At 40.8% G+C, this 24,424-nt stretch overlaps 1 protein-coding gene across 1 annotated transcript; it reads left to right on the top strand.

The window, feature by feature from the left end:
• Nucleotides 1-2,560: 2,560 nt before the first annotated feature.
• On the top strand, nucleotides 2,561-24,404 carry LOC102169751 (antigen WC1.1-like; the record flags this gene model as incomplete). Its single annotated transcript, XM_018045535.1, has 7 exons — nucleotides 2,561-2,881; nucleotides 12,490-12,798; nucleotides 12,892-13,209; nucleotides 17,410-17,502; nucleotides 17,580-17,894; nucleotides 19,003-19,317; nucleotides 24,280-24,404. Coding segments are annotated over 7 exons (1,796 nt in total), but the record flags the coding sequence as incomplete, so codon positions are not given.
• Between the last annotated feature and the right edge of the window lie 20 nt (nucleotides 24,405-24,424).

The raw sequence follows: 24,424 nt of genomic DNA, 5'->3' as shown, positions 1-24,424 counted from the left end.
TGTTTTGTAAATAAGTCCATTAAAAATTTTCTTTTTGCATTCGTATATAAGGGATATCATATGATATTTCTCCTTCTCTATCTGATAGTCAAGTCTATTTTTGATGCTCTGTATTGAATTCTTCAGTTCACTCACTGTATCATTCAGCTCCAGAATTTCTGGTTAGTTTTATTATTTTTTTAATGTTTTCTATCTGTTTGAAACTCAATGAATTTACAAGCTCCCTTCAGATTTGGGCTGATTTTCCCCTCCTATTTTTACAGGTCTTTAATGCTTTTAGATAATTTTTAGTAAATTAATTCTACTTTTTCAGCAGAAGAGATAGCCTCAATAAGCAAGCCCACCATTACTGAGAAAATCTCCTAGAACTCTTCACAGTAATGAAATCACCTATGTGTTTGTGTCATAAGCTAGATAAAAGCTCCTTGTAGGCAAAAACATTGTCTTATTATTTTCTGTATTTATAGTACTTAAAAAAGACCTGTCTCTCCATAGATAATTTTATCATTGATAAAATTTTAATCATTTAGTATTAATAAAAATAGCTTCTTGTGTGCTTTCAGGATCCTATTCAATTACTCTTACATCAGTATCAGAATTTTAAAAAATCTGAGTAAGCACCATAGGATGTCTCTCTACTTCTACTGTTTCCTTTACCTCCCCCCAGGTATCTATATTTCCTTCCTAGAATGGACCTCCCTGGGTCTGTGGACTAAACTAAACTAAACTGTGTCCCTCCATAATTAATATGTTGAATCCTAGCCTCTAGTGTGACTGCATTAGAGATAGGGTCTTTAGGAAGTAATTGAGGTTAAATAGGCTTCCCTGGTGGCTCAGTGGTAAAGAATCCTCTTGCCAATGCAGGAGAGGCAAGTTTGATCCCTGGGTCAGGAAGATCCCCTGGAGAAGGAAATGGCAACCTACTCTAGTATTCTTGCTGGGAAATCCCAAGGACGGAGGATCCTGGCAGACTACAGTCTATGACGTCTCAAGAGTTGGACACAATTTAGCGACTAAACCACTAACACCAAGGTTAAATAAGGTCTGAAGGATGTGGCCCTAATCCAATAGGAGACTTTATAAAAAGAGGATGAGACAGATCCCCTCCCCCTCTCCCTGTCCATCTGTCCCGAGGAAAGGCCAGGGGTGCACACAGTGAGGGAGCCATGGCTACAAGCCAAGGAGCAGAGGGCTCAGAATGAATATGGCCTTGCCAGCACGTTGGTCTCGACTTACCAGCCTCCACAGCTGGGATAAGATAAATAATTTCTGTTTTTAACCAGCCACTCTGGCGTTTGGGTGGCTGCCTGCCTGGTCTGACTGTACACCAGGTCTTCTCCAGTGCAGCATCCCCCAGGTGTTCCCTCTGTGATGCCACCACTTTGGTTTCCAGAGTGAGAGCACAGGGGGCGGGGGCAGAGACCTTGAGCGGTGTTAAGGGTGCCCCAAGGACGACGTCTTGTTAGATTGTAAGAAAGATTCTCATTTCCTGACCTGAATTTAAAGCTAGGGGAGCTGATCAAGGTCTCAGGGAACTCACTTCTCAGTTCCTGACAGGCAGGCAGGATCCTGGGACACTGGGTGAGACCTGATGTGACAGAGAGAGGTGGCTTGGGTCCCAGTTCCAGGTGGGACCAGGCAGCAGACCTGGTCGCACCGGAAGAAGTCTCGTCTGCATGAAGCAGTGAAGGCTCACGTATACACCTCCAGCTTGTTCACCCGCTGTCTTCTGACGCTGGAGGGAAGCCCTGCATCAGCTATGAGTTGTTGTACAACCAATTACTGCTGAACTCGGCAGCTTAAGTCAGCAAACACGAGGTATCTCACACTTTCTGTGGGTCAAGAATTGGCATGGCTTACCTGGATCCTTGGAGTCATGATGTCTCACAGGATGCAATTATCTGAAGGTTCAACCAGGGGAGGATATTGCTCATGTACTTACCTGGTTGTTAGTAGCATTCAGACTTTGGTGTATTGTTGAACTGAAATCTAATCTCATAAGTGACATCTCATCGCTTTTGCCAAATTCCATTTGGTACATGTATGTTACTAAGTACATTCGAGTGTGGGATTACCCAAGGATGTGGATACCAGGCAACAGAAAAAATCAGGACACTGTAGAGCCTGTTACCCCAGCCCTCTGTTCCTGAGCTGGATGAGATGCTCCCTATGGAGAGGGAAGGACAGGGAAGGACAGGGAGGATTCCTCCCTGGATCCCAGGCCATGAGCTGCAACTGAGACGGGGAAGCTGGGCTCTAGTAGCCTTGGGCACATCTCCAGGGAGGGCAGCATCCAGAGTCTCTGAAGGCCTGTCCTCGGTGGTGTCCCTGAAGCTGGTTCTACAGGCTCCTGAGAAATACCTGGTGCCTCCCTTCCTGCTCTGTGTTCAGTGATGGCACATTGGGGGCTTAGAGTTGGCCACCCTGGGAATGTTTATACCACAGAGGTCAGGAAATACTATATCCCATGCACTGTTTTGCTCCTCAGAGAGCTAATGTTTTAAATATTATACCACTCTAAGTCTCCTAAAATCTTTCCTGTCATGTGTCTCTTTTGCAGTACTGGAGCTGAGGCTGAAGGATGGAGCCCACCGCTGTGAGGGGAGAGTGGAAGTGAAGCACCAGGGAGAATGGGGCACAGTGGAGGATATGGACTGGAGCTTGGAGGATGCATCTGTAGTGTGCAGACAGCTGGGGTGTGGAGCTGCCATTGGTTTTCCTAGAGCGGCTTATTTTGGGCCAGGACTTGGCCCCATTTGGCTTTCATATACTTCATGTGAAGGGGTAGAGTCAACTGTCAGTGACTGTAGGCATTCTAATATTAAAGACTATCGTAATGATAGCTCTTCCCACGACTGGGATGCTAGAGTAGTCTGCTCAGGTAAGTCTTGTCTGGTCTGTGTGGGGGTCTCTAGCAGGAAAAGCCTCTGTCTTATCACCAGAATGACTCGAGATTATGGATACAGCCTTTAGAACATGCTTGGGTGAAGGGTCTTTGTGATGTGTCGCAGGAGGCAGAGGTGAGGTCAAAAGTCTCATACAGATTCAGCTTCTGGATTCGACCTCTGTGACACAGTCTCAGCATGGTAATTGTTCTGTTTTCTTTGACATAATGGTCAGTAGGGTGTGGCTACATTGTTGGTGGGGGAGGGGGAGTCAGAGGGGAGTTGTAGGTAACAAGGTTTATTATCCTCATTGGTCCTAAAAGTCAGAGTCATCACACTCCATCAGGTTGGTATGTGGGTGATGTGCCAATAGAACAGGCTCAACCAAGCAATGGTGACCCCAAAAGGGCATGTGAAGACCCATGGACAAGTGATCGTACCCGAAGAAAAGGTGCAGTTACACAGGAAAATGTGTGAGAGAAATTCAGGTGTATTTAAATGACCCTAGGTCACAGTCAGAGGAGGCCAGAAGCGGGACTCATGGCAGGGAAAATCTCATCACACTGGTGTACCTGATGAATCGAGTGGGGAGCTCACACCACATTTGTAGGGATGTTGAGGGAGCAGGAAAATGTACTCTTGAAGTTTACGACACAGTAGCTGAAGCACATCACGTATAAGAGGCAGTGAAGCTAGGAGTTCCTGGGGTTCTCAAGGCAAGAGGACTGAAGTGGTTTGCCTTTACTTCTCCAAGGACCATGTCTTGTCAGAACTCTCTACTAAGACCCGCCTGTCTTGGGTGGCCCTACATGGCATCCTCATGGTTTCATTGAGTTAGACAAGGCTGTGGTCCATGAACTATGAACTTCCAGATGTTCAAACTGGATTTAGAAAGAACAGAGGAACCAGAGGTCAAATTGCCAACATCCGTTCGATCACTGAAAATGCAACAGAGTTCCAGAAAAACACCTACTTCTACTTTATTGACTATACCAAAGCCTTTAACTGTGTGGATCACAACAAACTGGAAAATTCTTCAAGAGATGGGAATACCAGACCATTGGACCTGCATCCTGAGTAATCTGTATGTAGGTCAAGAAGTAACAGTTAGAACTGGACATGGAACAAAAGACTGGTTCCAAATCGGGGAAGGAGTGCGTCAAGTCTGAATGTTGTCACCCTGCTTATTTAACTTATATGCAGAGTGCATCATGAGAAATGTTGGACTGGATGAAGCACAAGCTGGAATCAAGATTGTCGGGAGAAATACCAATAACCTTAGATGCAGATTACATCACACTATGGCTGAAAGCAAAGAACTAAAGAGCCTCTTGATAGTGAAAGAGGAGAGTGAAAAAGTTGGCTTAAAACTCAACACTCAGAAACTAAGATCATAGCATCTGGTCCCATCACTTCCTGGCAAATAGATGGGGAAACAGTGGAAATAGTGACAAACTTTTTTTTTTTTTTTAATTTTGGCTCCAAAATCACTGCAGATGGTGACTGCAGCCATGAAATTAAAAGACGCTTGCTCCTTGGAAGAAAAGCTATGACCAACCTAGACAGCATATTAAAAAACAGAGACATTTCTTTGCCAACAAAGACCAGTCTAGTCAAAGCTGTGGTTTTTCTATTAGTCCTGTATGGATGTGAGAGTGGACTATAAAGAAAGCTGAGCACTGAAGAATTGATGCTTTTGAACTGTGGTGTTGGAGAAGACTCTTGAGAGTCCGTTGGACTGCTAGGAGATCCAACCAATCCCTCCTAAAGGAGATCAGTCCTGGGTGTTCACTGGAAGGACTGATGCTAAAGCTGAAACTCCAGTACTTTGGCCACCTCATGCAAAGAACCGACTCATTGGAAAAGACCCTGATGCTGGGAAAGATTGAAGGTGGGAGGAGAATGGGATGGCAGAGGATGAGGTGGTTGGATGGCATCACCGACTGAATGGATATGAGTTAGAGTAAACCCCAGGAGTTGGTTATGGACAGGGAGGCCTGGCATGCTGCAGTCCATGGTGTTGCAAAGAGTCAGACATGACTGAGGAATTTAGCTGAACTGAATTGAAGCTAAGGGGACCTGATGTAACTCCTAAGAAGTACTCAGTGCTATCTAAGTGTCTTTGACCTATGCCAAGGTGGATGCAGGAACTAGGGTGTGAGTGGGTGCTCACAGTATTTGACAGAGATGCTTCTAGTTGTTCTCACAATTGCAGATTGCATGTCCAGGTTATTAATCACATCAGAACAACTGGACTGGAGGAAGATGTTGTCAGTTATCACAGTGAATTCCCTAAGGTAGAAGGCTGGTCTTAGAATAGTATTACCCCATCTAATGGGATGGTGGGACAGGGGAGCCCTGAAGACATCTGCAGCAGGTCCTTAATAGCCACAGCCAATCAGCTCTTGGGTGTTTATGTACAGGAAGATCATTGGAAAAGAGATCTTTTTAATCTCACCTTCAGCAGATCTTTGATGATTCTAGTTGATGCCCTTAAGGAAACAATTCTTTTCCTTTTTAAAAAGTACTTTATTGAGGTGTGTCTGACACACAAGACTGCTGGATAAGTATGCATTTGTGAAACCACTACAGCACTTATGTTGTAAATCTATTCATCTCTTCAAAATGTTTTCTTCCATTCTCTTTATCATTCTTATTGAAAATAATTATTTTCAAGGTGAATTTGCATTTTAGTTAGAAACTTTGGTTTTAAACAAACCTGTTTTCTGTCCTTACTGTCACAATGTCATAATCATGGTTCCACCTGAAGATAAATTTGTGGAAATACTACAGGTGACTCTACCATATGTTGATAAATCAGCATCTGAGTGAAAATGGAGTGTGTGATGTTGAAACTTTATGTGAAATTAGAACTCCCAATGTTTTCCTAAGAAAACTGATGTCTTGTTATTAATTCCAGTTAAGATATACTTAGAAGTAGAGAATTGGAAGTGCTCTGATATTTAACAAAGTTCTGTCTAGTCAAGGCTATGGTTTTCCAGTGGTCATGTATGGATGTGAGAGTTGGACTGTGAAGAAAGCTGAGCACCAAAGAATTGATGCTTTTGAAGTGTGGTGTTGGAGAAGACTCTTGAGAGTCCCTTGGACTGCAAGGAGATCCAACCAGTCCATTCTAAAGGAGATCAGTCCTGGGTGTTCATTGGAAGGACTGATGGTAAAGCTGAAACTCCAGTACTTTGGCCACCTCATGTGAAGAGTTGACTCATTGGAAAAGAGTCTGATGCTGGGAGGGATTGGGGGCAGGAGGAGAAGGGGATGACAGAGGATGAGATGGCTGGATGCCATGAGTTTGAGTGAACTCCGGGAGTTGCTGATGGACAGGGAGGCCTGGCATGCTGCGACTCATGGGGTTGCAAAGAGATGGACACGACTGAGTGACTTAACTGAACTGAACTGAACTAATATTTAAACCCTGATCATGGTTTGTACACCCTCACTACCATTGCTCTGACTTAGTCTCTCACATTTTTATGAACGGTTCCAGGTTCCTTCTAGTTCTCTTTTTGTTACTAGTTTTCCTCCTCCTGGTCTGGTTTTTTTTTTTTTTTCTGTATTTTCAGACAGATTTTAATGATGTGAAGATAAGTCAAAGTGGTGGTGATGTAGCAGACATAAGATTAGAATAGCATGTGTTTTCATTATCTTAATCAGAACTCTTGGAGTTTCTTCTGCTCAACCTTAGGAGTCAGGTATGGAAGAGAAATTTCAGCCTCAGTAGTGGATTGTTGGAAGTGAAGTACCATGTTTAGGAGAAATCTAGAGTGGAAACAATGACCAGAGGAGAATGTAGAGAAGCTTGTTTGAAATAACAAGGAGATTTCATGGAGTTCAGGTGGAAGATCTGGGAGGGAAGACACAAATTTTGAAGGACTGTGGTGCAAGCATTCCAAGTTGCTTCAGTCCTGTCCTACTCTTTGTGACCCCATGGACCAGGCACGAATACTGGAGTGTGTTGCCATTTCTTTCTCTAGGGGATCTTCCTCACCTTGGGATCAAACCTGGGTCTCCTGCATTGCAGGCAGAGTCTTGATTATCTTCTGAGCCACCAGGGACTACAGTACTGAAGTGCAGAATGGTGAGGGGATGAAGATGCAAGGATTGCAGGAGGGGAGGGTTGGAAAGATGCAGGTCAGTTCATACATTCACCACAGCCTCTGTGTTACACTTCCTCCCTGCCCCCATTCCTTCCCTCCCTCTCTTCCTTTATCTGGCTGTGGGAGTCATTTCTGAGTTCTGTGGAAGTGCTAGCATTTGTAGCTGGCAGTTTTCTTAGTGGAAAATTTTTATAATATGGATTCTGTTTGTTAACAAATAAGTTTACTCATATATTTTTCTGTTTTTTTTTTGTATCAGATTTTGGTGAGTTGTATTTCACAAGTAATTTGTCTTCAAGGACTTGGTCCATTTTACAAAAAGTTTTTCAAATTAGAGTAACACCGTTTCATATCTTATATCTTTAGATGTTGGCAAGATCTAAGTAGCACTCGTTCATATCTCGTATCTATAGATGTTGGGAAGATCTATAATGATATTCCTCCTTTTGTTACTGGTTTTGTTAATTTGTGTTCCCTCTTTTTTCTTAATTGGTTTGCTAGAAGATTATCAGTGTTAATGTTCTTTTTAAAAGAATCACTAATGGACTGTATTGATTTTCTTGACGGTGTATTTCCTTTCTTCCTAATTGATTTCTATGCTCAGTTTTCATTCCTCTTTTTTAGCTATGATTGTGGTTGCTTTTGTAGATTCTTGAGGTGGAGTCTTGGATCATTTCCTTCTGTTTCTATTTTTATTCTAAAGTAATCATCAAGGAAGCATTAAGGTTCTAAATTTTCCTCTAAGCATCACTTTATTTTTAACCCACCAGTTTCAATACTATATAATTTCTTTTGTATTTTATTATCATAAAATGTTTCTTTTTCTCTGAATGAATTCTTTGTCTTATAGTCTGACTTTGTATGATATTAATTTAGATACTATATACAGTTTTCTCTGATTTGTGTTTGCATAGTATGTAATTTTTACCTCTTTAATATGTTTCTGTGTTTATATTTAAACGCATATAAGTTTGTAAACAGTGTATAGTTTTGTCTTATTTTATCTGGTCTGATTATCTTGTTTTTTTATTTGGAGTACTTAAATTATTTACATTTAATGTAATTATTGATATAATTGGTTTTAAGTGTACTTGCCTGCTATTTGTCGGAGAAGGCAATGGCAACCCGCTCCAGTACTCTTGCCTGGAAAATCCCATGGATGGAGGAGCCTGGTAGGCTGCAGTCCATGGGGTCGCTAAGAGTCGGACACGACTGAGCAAATTCCCTTTCACTTTTCACTTTTATGCATTGGAGAAGGAAATGGCAACCCACTCCAGTGTTCTTTCCTTGAGAATTCCAGGGACTGGGGTGCCTGGTGGGCTGCTGTATGGGGTCGCACAGAGTCGGACACAACTGAAGTGACTAAGCAGCAGCAGCAGCAGCTGCTATATGTTATATCTCTGTTCTTATTTTAATCTTCGAATATATTTTATCATTTTAATTTAAATACTGTATTGGTTTACTAATCGTGTCAGAGTTTTAGATGATTATAATGTTTAATGTTTTTAATTTTTAGAGTAATTTTATTTTTTGCTGGCTGGGCCTTCACTGCTGCATGGGCTTTTCCCTAGTTGTGGAGATCAGAGGCTCCTCTCTAGCTGCAGCATGAGGCTCTCATTGCGGTGGCCTCTCCTGCTGTGGAGCACAGGCTCTATGGGGCACAAGCTTCAGTAGGAGTGGCCCCTGGGCTCTGCAGCACAGGCTCACTAGCTGTGGTGCATGGGCTTAGTGGCTCTGTGGTATGTGGGATTTTCCTAGACCTGGGATTGAACCCACGTCTCCTGCATCGTCAGGTGGAGTTTTCACCACTGACCCTCCGGGAAAGCCCAGTGTTGAATTATTAAACTTAAATTACATTTTACCTTGAAATAAGATGTCACTACATGCAATGTCAGTCACTATACTTTTCTTCCACGTTCCTGTTCTTGTCTTTGGTGCCATCATTGTCATAAGTTCTATTTATAAATTTATTATGAATCTTATAGTTTGCTGCTAATATTTTTGCCTTAAATCTTCTAATAGAGAATCAACATTTAGCACAGTCTCTATAGCTTTGAGGGGATCCATGTTTTCATCTGCTGTCATCTCCCTTTAGCTTGAAGAAGTTCCTGAGGCAGTTTTGTGTAGTGTGTGTCTGGTGGCCTCCAATTCTATCATCTTTCATTTACCTGAAATCATTTTAATTTTCATTCAGTTTTGAAAATTATTTTCTTGGGTGATTCAATTTTAGGGTAACAAATGCCCAATCCCAACACTTTAAATATGTTCTTACATTGTCATCTGACTTTCATTGCCTCCAACAAAAAGTCAGTAAATAATACTTTTGTTCCCTGTATATAATGTGTCAAACTTCCCTGGCTGCTCTTAACATATTTATGTGTGTTTGTTTACCAATGAATTTCTGTAATTACATTGTCAAGTTTTCTGAGAATGGTTTCATTATCTTGTTTGGGGTTTGTTTAGCTTTTTGGATCAGTGGGTTTATAGTTTTCAATAACTTTGGGAAAATGTCATTTATCTTTTCTTAATATTTTTCTGTACATCCCTTATTCTGAATCTCCAAATACACATATTTTATATATTTTGATATTATCCCACATGCCATTGAGTTTCCATTCATATTTTTCTGCCTTTTTACTTTCTTTGGTTCAAGCTAGATAGTTTCTACTGCTGTGTTTTACTTCCCAGTTCTTTTATTCTGCAATGTCTAGTCTCTTGTGTAATTATCCAAATAATTGTTTATTCCAATACTATATTTTTCAGTTTCAGAAGACTCATTTCTTTATTTTTCCTAGTTTTTCTCCCTGTTTATTTTTATGCTTCATTAAGGATATTGATATTAGGGGTTTAAGGAGCTCTTCAGTCAATTCAATCATTTCTGTAATTTCTGAAGCTACTTTAAATGATTGTTTTTGAGACACATGTACCCCAATGTTCATCGCAGAACTGTTTACAATAGCCAGGACATGGAAACAACCTAGATGTCCATCAGCAGATGAATGGATAAGAAAGCTGTGTTATATATCCACAATGGAGTATTACTCAGCCATTAAAAAGAATTCATTTGAATCAGTTCTGATGAGATGGATGAAACTGGAGCCGATTATACAGAGTGAAGTAAGCCAGAAAGAACACCAATACAGTATACTAACACATATATATGGAATTTAGAAAGATGGCAATGACGACCCTGTATGCAAGACAGGAAAAAAGACACAGCTGTGTATAATGGACTTTTGGACTCAGAGGGAGAGGGAGAGTGTGGGATGATTTGGGAGAATGGCATTCTAACATGTGTACTATCATGTAAGAATTGAATCGCCAGTCTATGTCTGATGCAGGATACAGCATGCTTGGGGCCGGTGCATGGGGATAACCCACAGAGATGTTATGGGGAGGGAGGTGGGAGGGGGGTTCATGTTTGGGAACACATGTAAGAATTAAAGATTTTAAAATTAAAAAAATAAAAAAATGAATATTTTAGGATAACCACCACCACAACAACAAAACAAACTGTTTTATGGGTTACATTTCTCTCTTTTGGAAATTGTAGTAAGTTTTTGGTCGGATGTTGGGCATCACTAAGCAGTCCTTTACCAGAAAGAACTTCAGAAGTAAATAATCAGAACACACCCAGAAATCAGGGAATTGTCCTTGATGAATTAAATAAAGTTTTTTCATTGGGTTATCTTCATTCAGTTCAAAATGTGTTCCTTTGATGGCCAAATGATGAACTCTTATTTTGGTTTTCCTCCTTTAGTTTCAAAGCTTCCTTGATCCCACCTTGCATGCCATATACCCCACCTACACCCTACTTCTTCAGCAGTAGCTACCCTTTCTGGTTTTCTTTTCCATCCATCTGTATCTTTTAAAATGGTGTTTGCTTGTCTGACGTAGGAGGAATGAGAAAGGATAGCAGTTTAGGTGGTGGATGGGAGGAGCAGAGGGTGATGTAGTATGCTAACAACCTATTCAATGAGTGTTTGCCACAAATGTTGGCATATTTATCCATATTGAGGCTTTTTCAACTTGGAACTCTCCAAATTATGGCTTGTTTGCTCATTTCCTCCTCCTTCTTCTTCTTTCTTCTTTTTGGCAGCATGCCATCTTCTTTTAGAATTGTAAAACATCCGTAAAAGAAATTAAAGACAATATGATCAATGCAAAGTCATTCTGTGTTTCTGGCCTGCAAGAATTAGTATTGTTAAAATGCTTGTACTTCTCAAAGTGATCTATAGATTTAATGCAATTGCTATCTAAATATTATTCTTTATAGAAAAAGGAAAACAATCTTAAAATATGAGTGTGTGGTTTAATTTTTATATATTCATGAATTCCTGTTTTCTGATCATTACTGAATTTTAGTTCCATTCCATTATGGTCATGTAAGATACTTGGAATGATTTTAGTATTTTTGAATTTGTTAAGGCTTATTTATAACCTAGTCTGGAGACTATTCCATGTGTGCTTGAGAAGAATGCATATTTTTCTGTGGTTAGAATTAGTACAATGATAGTATTAAAATCAATTATTATCAGCCCTTAGCATTTTCTGTGAGTCCTGGTTGAGAAGAAAAACCTTTAGTAGGAGACAATGTGGAAACTCAGCTATCCAGTAAACTCCCACTGAGATCACACTCACCCCCAGATTCTTTGGCAAATCCTAGGATTTCAAGAGAGATGGCTGGGACTCTCTCTCTATGCCTCTCTGAGTTTTCTTAACTCATTTCATTTCCACTGAGGTCACTGAAGGAATTCATGGAATTTTTTGGCATCAAAAAGTATTAGAAAGACAAGATGTGATGACATAAATGTGAATTAGTGACAGTGTCCATATTTCTTCTCTGGAGCTGTCACCCATCTACAGGTTGGCATGCCTTCATCGATCCAGCCTCAGGACTTTCCTTAACCTAAATCACTTGAGGACTAGCTTCTGGGAGAGAAAACTGGGCAGAATATTAGCCCCACAAGTCCCATGAAAGCTTTCTAAGCTTGTCTAGATGCTAGGTCTCTCATCTCATAGCCCACGTCCCTCTGGGTGGCTTCTGGTCTGCATATCTCTATATTCAAGTTTAAATGCCTGAATATTACACATTATCCTTGGATCTGTATGTAGGTCCTAGGCTGCTAAATGAGAAATTCACTTCTCCAACCAATGCTAAAACACGTGTTTCCAGTATTCAGCCATTCCAATGATCTGAATTGGGCTCTGTACTTTCCAGGCTCCTAGACCAAGGAATTCACATTTCTAACCAGTCCCAAAGTGTATGTTCTTGGGATTCAACCACTCCAAACTGACCTGGTAATCCTCCCGGATTTCTCTTCAGAAATCTGTCATGAAAATTCAGTTAGGACACTAACTGTCAAAGACTCTCTACATGCTCCACTTCTAAAACGAAAAACTTTCACTCCACTGCCTGTGATGTGTGGTTTCCAGTTGCCAAGTCAGTACCATGAACACTGACTGGTTTTGTTGTTGTTTCCTCTTAGGATTTGTGCGTCTGGCTGGAGGGGATGGACCCTGCTCAGGGCGAGTAGAAGTGTATTCTGGAGAAGCCTGGATCCCAGTGTCTGATGGGAACTTCACACTCCCCACTGCCCAGGTCATCTGTGCAGAGCTGGGTTGTGGCAAGGTTGTGTCTATCCTGGGACATGAGCTCTTCAGAGAGTCCGATGGCCAGGTCTGGGCTGAAGAGTTCAGGTGTGAGGGGGAGGAGCCTGAGCTCTGGGTCTGCCCCAGAGTGCCCTGTCCAGGGGGCACTTGTCACCACAGTGGAGCTGCTCAGGTTGTCTGTTCAGGTGAGATGCAGGTCAGGCCTTTCACCTCTGTGAACACCCTGCTCAGGTGAGAAAGTCATGTAATTTTGCTGAAACTCTGTCTTCTTCTACCAGCATACTCAGAAGTCCGGCTCATGACAAATGGCTCCTCTCATTGTGAGGGGCAGGTGGAGATGAACATTTCTGGACGATGGAGAGTGCTCTGTGCCTCCCCTTGGAGTCTGGCCAATGCCAATGTTGTCTGTCGTCAGCTTGGCTGTGGAGTTGCCATCTCTACCCTCAGAGGACCACAGTTGGTGGAAGGAGGTGACCAGATCCTAACAGCCCGATTTCACTGTTCGGGGGCAGAGTCCTTCCTGTGGAGTTGTCCTGTGACTGCCCTGGGTGGTCCTGACTGTTCCCATGGCAACACAGCCTCTGTGATCTGCTCAGGTAAGAGAGAGGGAAGGGCTACTGGTACTCAGGATGCTCCTGGAGTGAAATGTCTCCAAGAGTAGAGAGTGAGGTTAAAGAGGCTTCAGAGTCAGAGATTTGTTTCGTGGTGAAATATGGATCTTCTCATTGTTCCTTCATTTTTCAGGTCAGGGCAAGAAGTGTGAAGGGGAATAATATATTTTTAAGCAACATTGTTGCTCACATGTAATCACAGAAAACAATGTAGGAGCAGTAAGTACAGATCTCAGTATGAACCCCAGCCCAGAGCAGCAAAGAGAATGTCCCAGCACCACAGTCACTGTCGTCCCCAGTATCTGTGTCTTCCCTCCTCGACAAGGAAGAGTACTTACTGAACTTCTACTGACATAGAGAGTTTTATCAATGTTTGAACTTTATGTAAAATGATGCTGTATGTTTCATTTTTTGTATCTAATTTCATAGACTCAAAATTATGTTTGGGATTCACACATGATGTTTTATATTGTAGCACTTTATTTTTTTTATTACTGTAGAATATGCTTTGAATGATCACATGACCATGTACTGATCCATTCTACTGACAGTATAGATCTGAGTTATTTCCAGTTCTTGACTATTACAAATATGATACTACAACTTACCATGACAATGTCTTTGGATGCAAATATGTGTTACTATTTTCCATGTTTAACCCTTGGTCTTTTATTTTCATTTTCTTAATCAAATGGTGTCCTTTGATGAACTCATCTCTTAATCTTATGTAAATATAGCTTACCAACATTTTTCTGTACATTTAATGCTCCTTATATTTTTTTAAAAAAGAATTTTCCCTACTCTAAGATTGTAAAAACATTCTCTAAGAGTATCTTATGGAAATTTTATTATATTTCTCTTGCATATTATTGTGCATTCCTTCTGGGATTGATATCTGTGTCAGATAAGGGTCAGGTTTCATATGGACATCCAACTGACTCAGAATCTTTTTCTGAAAATACTCTTCCCCACTGCAGTGCTGCCTTCATCATAAGCAAAAGGGCAATTATGTCTGTCTTATTTGAGACTCTCTATTCTGTTCCATGTTGTCATTTGTCTATCCTTGCACAAATACTGCATTTTCTTAATTATCATAACTTTGTAGTTGTTGTTGTTCAATCGCTAAGTCATGTATGACTCTTTGTGACCCCATGGACTACAGCACACCAGGCTTCCCTGTCCTTCACTATCTCCCTGAATTTCAAACTTTGTAGTTAGTCTGAATAATTTTAATTTACAAGAGTTACTTTATATTAACTCCTCTAATATCATTGCTTTTGTTACCAACTGTGGTGTTCATTCTTGGTTGCTTGTATTTTGTATGAATTTAGAAGTCAGCTTGTCATTTTCACCAAAAGAAAAGCTTAAGGGTATCATTGAGATTAGATTTAAAAATTTAAGAGTAGTCATAGCAATTTGAGGATGATTGACATTGACAATGTTGAGTTTTCCAAATCATTGACATAATACATCCCTCCGTTCGGTTAGATCCTGAATTTCAGAGAATTTGCCCATCTTCTACTAGGATTTCTCCTAGGTAATTTATTTTTGATGTTATGAGTATTTTTACGAAAGTGTCCTGGCAATGAATTCTCTTTGACTTGTTTTCATCTTTTAATTCTTTCAATTTTGATGTATGTTGAGACATAAAAATGTTGGGAAAACACTATAAAAATTCATTTATGACCTTTACCTGGATTTCTAATTGTTAGTATCAAATATTTTGCTTTAATCTGTGTGTGTGTGTCCTTCCATTTCTGTTCCACTTCTCCCCCATTTCTTCCTGAATATGTAAATTCTTTCTGAATTCAGTTGACGACTTGATGTTCCTTTATCCTTAGAACAGTTCTGGGAATTTCCTTACAGAACCAGAGTTCAGTCAAGACTTTAGTGACATCAGCTCCAGGTGACATCTGATTGCAGCACTGAAAGACCCCACTGAAAGACTGCCAAACTGAGTTTTTTTCCTGATTAATGACCCAAAGTCATAACCAAAATTAAGTACATATTTTTTTTTTCAGCTACTAAGTTTCACCTTTTCATATTGATCAAATTGCCAAAGTCTGTTGGATCACAGAAAAAGCAAGAGAGTTCCAGAAAAACCTCTACTTCTGCTTTATTGACTATGCCAAAGACTTTGATGTTGTGGATCACAACAATCTGTGGAAAATTCTTAAAGAAATGGAAATACTAGACCACCTACCTGCCTCCTGATAAATCTGTGTGCAGGTCAAGAAGCAACAGTTAGAATTGGACATGGAACAGCAGACTGTTTCCAAATTGGGAAAGGAGTACGTCAAGACTGTATATAGTCACCCTGCTTATTTAACTTATATGCAGAGTACATCAGGTGAAATGCTGGGCTGGATGAAGCACAAGCTGGAACCAGGAGAAATATCAATAATCTCAGATATGCTGATGACACCCTTATGGCAGAGAGCGAACAGGAACCGAAGAGCCTCTTGATGAAAGTGAAAGAGGAAAGTGAAAATGCTGGCTTAAAACTCAACCTTCAAAAAACAAAGATCATGGTATCTGGTCCCATCATTTCATGGCAAATAGATGGGGAAGCAATGGAAACAGTGACAGACTATTTTCTTGGGCTCGAAAATCACTGCAGATGGTGACTGCAGCCATGAAATTAAATGATGCTTGCTCCTTGGAAGAAAAGCTATGACCAACCTAGACAGCATATTAAAAAGCAGACACATTACTTTGCTGACAAAGGTCCATCTAGTCAAAGCTGTGATTTTTCCAGTAGTTATCTTGCCTGAAGAATCCCAGGGACAGTGGATCCTGGTGGGCCGCTGTCTCTGGGGATGCACAGAGTCGGACACGACTGAAGTGACTTAGCAGCAGCAGCATGTATGGATGTAAGAGTTGCGCCATAAAGAAAGTTGAGCACCGAAGAATTGATGCTTTTGAACTGTGGTGTTGAAGATTCTTGAGAGTCCCCTGGACTCCAAGGAGATCAAACCAGTGGATCCTAATGGAAATTAGTCTTGAATATTCATTGGAAAGACTGATACTGAAGCTGAATCTTCACTACTTTGGCCACCTGATGAGAAGAGCTGACTCATTGGAAAAGACCCTGATGCTGGGAAGATTGAGGGCAGGAGGAAAAAGGGGATGACAGAGGATGAGATGGTTGGATGGCATCACCAACTTGATGGACATGAGTCTGAGCAAGCTCCAGAAGTTGGTGAAGAACAGGGAAGTCAGGCAAGCTGCCAGTTAATTGGGTCACAAAGAGTTGGACATGACTGAGGGACTGAACTGAAGCGAACCAAATGTTTTGGAAAAAACTGCCATACAACCATATAACCAGAACTCTTGCTATGTGACCTGAATTAATTGAAGAATACCCTCTGATTTTGCATTTTGATGTTTCAACTTTATGCTGAGCTAATGTGCGGCTACACTTATTCTTTAATCTTAATTGCAGCTAACAAGTTTTTCAGCTCTAGAAGTATTTGGTTTTTGGTATCATTTCTCTGCAAAGATATACATTTTTCAATTAATTCCATAAGCACTTTAACCATGGCTACATATATTCTTGTCAGGTAACTCTAGCAGCCTAAAACCCTGATAAATTTTTTCTAATGTTTCCTTTTTCCTTTCTGTTTTTCATGAGATCTATTTTATATGTGTTTGTTTTAAAGATATACATTGAAGAAATTGTAGAAATCCTTCAGAACGATTTTTGTTTTGCTTTTACTTAGGGATAGCTTTGGGCTTCCCTGGTGGCTCAGATGGTAAAAAACCCGCCTGCAGTGTGGAAGACCTGGGTGTGATCCCTGGGTTGGGAAGATCCCCTGGAGGACGGCTTGGCAACCCACTCCACTATTCTTGCCTGAAAAATCCTATGGCAGAGGATACTGGTGGGCTATAGTCCAAGGGGTTACAAAGAGTCGGACATGACTGAGCGACTAAGCACAGTACAGGGATAAATTTAGGGATACAACTTACTTAACTCATTCTTACAGCAACACTTGGGTTAAAACAGAAACTGTGGTACTGTCAGAAACAGAACTCTCCAGGGAGAAGGTGAACACTAAGAGTATGATAACTTTACTGCTGGGTCACAGCTCTCATTTTAGGCTCCATCAGTAGGTCATTATTTTCCTTAATTCAGTTTCCTGTTCTTCAACCCTTCCAGACTTCTGATCATTGTTGTTTCTTCAGGAAACCAGACCCAGGTGCTGCCCCAGTGCAACGACTCTATGGCAGAATCAGCAGGCTCTGAGGCCTCAGCGGAGAGCGCCTCCTACTGCTCAGGTGAGGGTCCCTCAAGACAGAAGACCCTTCTTAACCCTTGAAGTCATTGCCCCATCGTCCCATTTCTCTCTCCTCAGACAGAAGACAGCTCCGCCTGGTGGGCGGAACAGGTCCCTGCGCCGGGAGAGTGGAGATCCTTGACCAGGGCTCCTGGGGCACCATCTGTGATGACGGCTGGGACCTGGACGATGCCCGCGTGGTGTGCAGGCAGCTGGGCTGTGGAGAAGCCCTCAATGCCACAGGGTCTGCTCACTTTGGGGCAGGATCAGGGTCCATCTGGCTGGACGACGTGAACTGCACAGGAAAGGAGTCCCACGTGTGGAGGTGCCCTTCCCGGGGCTGGGGGCAGCATGGCTGCAGACACAAGGAGGACGCGGGGGTCATCTGCTCAGGTCCGCGCTGCACACTGTCCACAGGCTAGGGGAGGGGTGGGCCCCGCAGGACGGGGGTCTGAGCCCTGAGGGAGAGAAGCTGAAAGGAGCAGAGAAGGAGGCTTCCTCCCATGAAGCCTGTCTTTCCAGCAGACATGAAGACGAGGTGCTTTCACTTCCTTCTGCAGCAGCTGAGGTTCTGGTCCTTTCTTCTCAGCAGTGTTTCCTGGTAGAGCCATTTCTTACAGTTTTTCTTAAAAGCAGGGCTCTCTCTCCAGTTGCATACAACAAATTTAAACCCGCGGTATTAGTTTCTGTTTGCTTCCCTAACAATTTACCAACTAGTGGTTTAAAACAGCATATATTTATTTCCTTTCTCTTCTCTAGCTTAGATGTCCAGCAGGGGTCTCACTGGGCTGGGATCAAGGCGCCAGCAGGGCCGCATCACTTTTGCGGCTCTAGGGGAGAATCTGTTTCTTGCCTTTTCAAACTTCTTGAAACCACCTACATTCCTTCCTTCACAGCACCCTTCATCCATTATCAGACCAGCAATGCTGCAGGCCTCCAGCCATTATCCAGAGTCACATCTCTCTTTCTAGCCGGAGCTAAGAAAAGTATTCCACGTTTAAGGACAGTGGGTCTAAGGATGTGATTAGACTGGGCTCATATTGTTAATACATCATCTCACCATCCCGAGGTCCTTACCTTAATCACATCTGTAAATCCCTCTTGTCAGGTATGGTAACATATTCACAGGTTGCAGAGATTGGGATGTGAACATTTTTGGATTAATTATTATCCCTATCTCCCTAATATCCACATCACATCCCTTTGATATACTCTTTAAAGATTTCATCAGGAAGCAGGATTCAGCTGCCCCTCCCTGACTAGTGCCCATGCAGTTTGGTCTTCCTCTCAGTTCATATCCACTACACCATTGTGGTAGAAATAGAAAGACAGACACAAATGGACAAAGTCAGTTAAAAGGGAGGTGATGTCAGTGTTGTCATCTAGTGGGTATCTCTTTAACAAGGTCAGAGATGAATGTTGACCATTTCTAGAAGAAAGGAAAACCTAGAACATCCAGCAAAGTTTTACTGTGTCCTGTATCCTCCCCTTTCAACCTTAGAGTTCCTGGCCCTCAGGATGGTGAGCGAGGACCAGCAGTGTGCTGGGTGGCTGGAAGTTTTCTACAATGGGACCTGGGGCAGTGTCTGCCGCAGCCCCATGGAAGACATCACTGTGTCCGTGATCTGCAGACAGCTTGGCTGTGGGGACAGTGGAACCCTCAACTCTTCTGTTGGTCTCAGGGAAGGTTCTAGACCTCGGTGGGTGGATGGAATCCTCTGTCGGAAAACTGACACCTCTCTCTGGCAGTGTCCTTCTGACCCTTGGAATTATACTTCATGCTCTCCCAAGGAGGAAGCCTATATCTTGTGTGCAGGTGACTTACTATTTCTGTGTGTCTGTCCCAACCCTGTAGGATGCAGTGAGATTTGATATTTTAATTTCTAAGTGATGATTTAAATTTGGGTCCACAAAATACATAAACTGAAAATGTTAGTTGCTCAGTTGTGCTCTTTGTGACCACATAGACTGTAGCCTGCCAGGCTCCTCTGTCCTTGGGATTCTCCAGGCAAGAATGCTGGAATGGGTTACCATTCCCTTCTCCAGGGGATCATCCTGACCCAGGTATGAAATTGGGTCTCCCTACACTGAAGTCAGATTCTTTACTGTCTGAGCCACCAGAGAAGCTTAAATGAGGTAAGAATGAAACTAATTTAATCCACATATTCCAACCTTGTTTGTTAACATTTTTAATTGAGATGTAATTCCTGTAACATTATATTAGTTCTAAGGGTAAAACATAGTGTTTATGTATTTGTACATATTGGTAGATCACCACACATACACTAATATCCATCACCACATGCAGTTACAATTTTTTTCTCTTTATGATCCCACAAGTAAGAATTTGCATGCTGAAACTAAGACCCAGCACAACCAAATAAATACTTAATTTTAAAAGAGAGTATAATTTTCTTCATAGCATCATGGTTTCTTTTCTACATAAGGTTTTCCCTGGTAGGTCAACTGGTAAAGAATCCGCCTGCCATGCAGGAGACCCTGGTTTGATTCCTGTGTCTGGAAATCCGCTGGGGAAGGATATGCTACTCACTACAGTATTCTTGGGCTTCCCTTGTGACTCAGCTGGTAAAGAATCTGCCTGCAATTTGGGAGACCTGGGTTTGATCCCTGGGTTGGGAAGATCCCCTGGAGAAGGGAATGGCTACCCACTCCCATTCTCGCCTGGAGAATTCCATGGACTCTATAGTCCACGGGGTCACAAAGAGTTGGACATGACTGAGTGACTTTCACAAAACACTATATACAAAAATGTTATCTTCTTTCCTATATTACTGTTTTAAGATATCTTTCATGACAATATTTTTTCTCTAGAATGTTTTAAGATTTCTTATTTATTCATAGGAACTCTTTATAAACAAATATTACCTACTGTTTTCCTTAAATATTTTTGTAACATTTCCCCCATATTTTACATATATTTTTAAGGTTGTATATGTGTATGGATGGGTTATGTGGTCAAATCTGTAATGTTTTACTTTTTTGACTTCTGCCTTTAGTGCAATGTTTAAACACCATTCTTCATCTCAAAATAACATTGAATCAAGTTTATTTTCTGCAAACAATTTTATAGTTCCACTAAAGAATATTCAAAACTTAATTTCAAATTTATTTATTTATCTGAATTTATTTTACTATGTGTGATGGTGTAACATCATCACCAGATAGGAATTACATTTTAGATATGCGATATCTTAGCTCCATCACAAAATAAAAGCACACCGGTTTCATGAGTTCATGGATATGACATCAAAAGTACAGGCAACAAGGCAAAAATAGACAAGTGGGAATATACCAAACTAAAAAGCTTCCACAAACCAAACGAAAGATCAACCAAGTGAAAAAGCAAGCTAACACAAATTATATAAGGTATTAATTTCCAAAAATAATACGGAACTCCTATAACTTAAGAGAATTAAAAAAACGAACAAAATTAAAACCTAATAACTCAAGTGAAAAATTGGCTAAGGGCTTGAATAAACATTTCTCTAAGGAAGACATAAAAAATGGCAATAGGTATATCAAAAAAAAAAAAGCTTGACATTGTTAATCATCAGGGAAATGTAAATTAATACCACAAAGAGATATCATCACACATGTCAGAATGACTGGTTTTTTTTTGTTTGTTTGTTTTTTTAAAGACACTTAGTGTTCGCAAGGCTGTGGTGATATTGACACTTTATGTGTAGTTATCCACATTAAATGTGTCAATTGTACTAATAAAACTATGTAATCCAGGGGTTAAATCTCTGGGCTTTCACTGTCAGGGGTCCAGGTTCAACCCTGACCTGGGAACTATGAGCCCATGAGCAACAGCACAGCCAGCAAACAAACAGCAGCACAAAAACTACGACCAAAACACCTGTATGATCTGTGCTGACGCCCCTGTTCATTCTTGGTGTTGTTAGCTGCATTTTCTCTCTGCTCTGCATTAGTGTTGCTCAGTGTTCATCAGTTTTCAATGAGCCACGTTTAAAGGGTTTTCTTCTATATTTTCTATTTAATGCTTACCTTCTTTATTAATTTTTGTTCCTTTCTAAATTAACCCCAACATTCTATATTCTTGACTTTCTCATCTAGTTTCTTAATTGGAAGCTTACTTTTTTTCACTTTCAGTCTTTCCTCTTCCCTAATTCTAGGGTATAATTTTCCCTTAGGCACTACTTGAGTTTCATTAGAAGAATTTATCATACCATTATTTTGTGTTTATTATCGTTATTTCACAATATTTTGTAAGGTTTAAATTTATTCCCAGACTCAGGTGATGCTTGGAAGGACCTTGCTGAATTTCCCCAAATAGAGGTGGCTATAAATATTTTCTTATTAGTTCTTAATTTTATTCCACTGTGGTCAGAGTAAATATTCAAAGTATGAATTCAAATATTCAAAGTATAAATTCAAAGAGTGAAAGATTTTGTCCTATTATGTAGTCATTTTGGTAAAAGTTCCGAGTGCATGTACAGCCAATGTGAACTCTTGCGGTGTTGGGTGCGTTGCTCTTTGTGTTACTTAGTTAAACGTGCTGACTACGTTGTTGTACATCTACTGAATTATTCTCTGTTTTTTGTATGTTTGGTCTGCATGCTACTGAAAAAGATCTGGTAATAATCCCCCATTTTGATTGTGATTTTGTCTATTTCTTCTTTTCACTCTGTCAAGTATGTTTCAAAGTTATGTTCTATTACCTTTCTTGAATTTTGTTGTCTAAAATATCTTTATTAAGGGTGCATCTCATTATAATCATGAAGATTCCCTCTTTAATTCAATTAGTGTATCTTGACTTAAAGTCTACTTTCTGGGACATCGATATAGCTACTCCAGTTTTGTTACAGTTAGTACATTTTTTCCATCATTTTACTTTCAACCATTCTTTGCTTTAATAATATAAGGAGGGCATTTTGCAAGTAACATTTGTGTCAATTTTGTTTTATCTTAATCCATTCACTGTAAATGCAATTACTGATATTGATGTGTTGGTATCTGCCATTTGTTTTTAATTGATCCCCGTGTTTTATGTTCCTTTTTGTCTCTTTTTTTCCTTCCTTTTGTATTAGATAAATCTGTTATTATTCCAGATTTTCCTTTTTCCTTTTGATTTTCAGCAGCTTTACTAGGAGTGGGGTTTTCATACTCTTCCATTTATTTTTTTAAAAAAGTTCTCTATTGCTACATCTTTGGATATTACTTCTGCAGTTCTGTCTCTCTGTCTCTTATCTCTTCTCCCTCTCCTCCTCCTCTTTCTTCTCTTTCTCATCTCTCATCTTTAGGACTCCTCTAAATCACTATATTCTAAGTTCTATATAAATTCTTTTAACTTATTCATTCACTTTTTAAACCTAGATATTTTATTTTAGGTTGGCAATAGTTCCTTAGACATTTTATTATATTTATGATTTTTTTTCATCTTTTTACCTGTTTATTCTCTTCTTCTCTCTTTTCCCCTAAATACATTGATTGTAGTTAAAATCCTTATCTGCTAAGTCCAGCATTTCTATCATAGGTGTCTCTGCATTCTCTTATCTTTTTTCACTTTGGTCATTTGTCATGTTATCCTAGCTTCTCAAATGTCTTGTCATTTTTTATTGATGCTACAAATTATATATGAAAAAGTAAGATACTCCTGATACATTTTCTAACACATAAAAGTATTTACCCTTTGTTTTCCTAGGCAGGTAGGGGGAAGGGGTGTGTATCACCCAAACTCCTAAATATAACCTAAAACTGAGCTATAACAAGTATGGGTTGCAGTTTTGGTAGCACTCAGTCCACCTCTGATTTCTCTGTTCCTATGACATAGCCTTTCAGAGATTTCAGTTCAGAGCCTATATTCTTTGGTAGCTAAGTACCCCAAATAATGAAAAAGACTCTGCTTTCCAAGTCTTTTTATATAGTTCTCTAGCTTCCTGCCCTTCACAGCTTATATACTGGGCAAAGATCTGAGGAGAAAACCTGCTGTGTGAGAGAGGCTCTCAAGACTCTAATTTTGTCTCTCCAGCACCAGGTAACCCCCAGATTATGTAGGCTTCCTGTCACAACAGTAGTCCTCTGCTTGTCGGAGCCCAGATTCTGAATCATTAAATTATGCAATGAACTGGCAAATTCCCACAGAGAAAAAGAAGCTATAGATCCTGTACTAACATTGAAATACTCTCCACTCTTTAGAATTTTAGCATATTTAGTCCATGTTGTGTTAACAAATGTTGAATACACTTACTATTTCTTAAAAAACATTTTCCAGCTTTTAAAGTTGTATCCAGAAAGACCCAGCAAGACACATTGGCCTGCTGTGAACTCTATTCTCCCTGGAAGTGGAAAATTTTAGGTTTAATTCTCTACTTCATTATCCACTTAAAGTGCAGTACTGATAAACATTATTTAACCTTTTTTACCTACTTTTTTTTTTTAACCTTTCCTCCTACTTTTCAACCTTATTAGTTCTCTTGCCACTGCTATAAGAAACCAGACCCAGCAGCTGCCCCAGTGCAATGCTGCTGCTGCTGCCAAGTCGCTTCAGTCGTATCCGACTCTTAGTGACCCCATGGACTGCAGCCTACCAGGCTCCTCTGTCCATGGGATTGTCCAGGCAAGAGTACTGGAGTGGGTTGCCATTGCCTTCCGCACGAGTGCAAAGACTCCATATCAGAACCAGCAGTCTGCAGCCTCAGAGGAGAGCGCCTCCTACTGCTCAGGTGAGGTCCCACAGGGCAGAAGACCCTTATTCTTCAGGTCAACGCCCCGTGTCCCATTTCTCTCTCCTCAGGTAGCAGACAGCTCCGCCTGGTGGACGGGGCGGTCCTGCGCCGGCGAGAGTGGAGATCCTTAACCAGGGCTCCTGGGGCACCATCCCATTACAGCTACAGCTGGAACATGAAAGATGCCCACGTGGTCTGCAGACAGCTGGGCTG

The sequence above is a fragment of the Capra hircus genome, unplaced genomic scaffold (genome assembly GCF_001704415.2).
Source record: "Capra hircus breed San Clemente unplaced genomic scaffold, ASM170441v1, whole genome shotgun sequence".
In the NCBI taxonomy this organism is placed as follows: domain Eukaryota; kingdom Metazoa; phylum Chordata; class Mammalia; order Artiodactyla; family Bovidae; genus Capra; species Capra hircus.
This window is presented reverse-complemented; position numbering and strand designations above follow the sequence as displayed.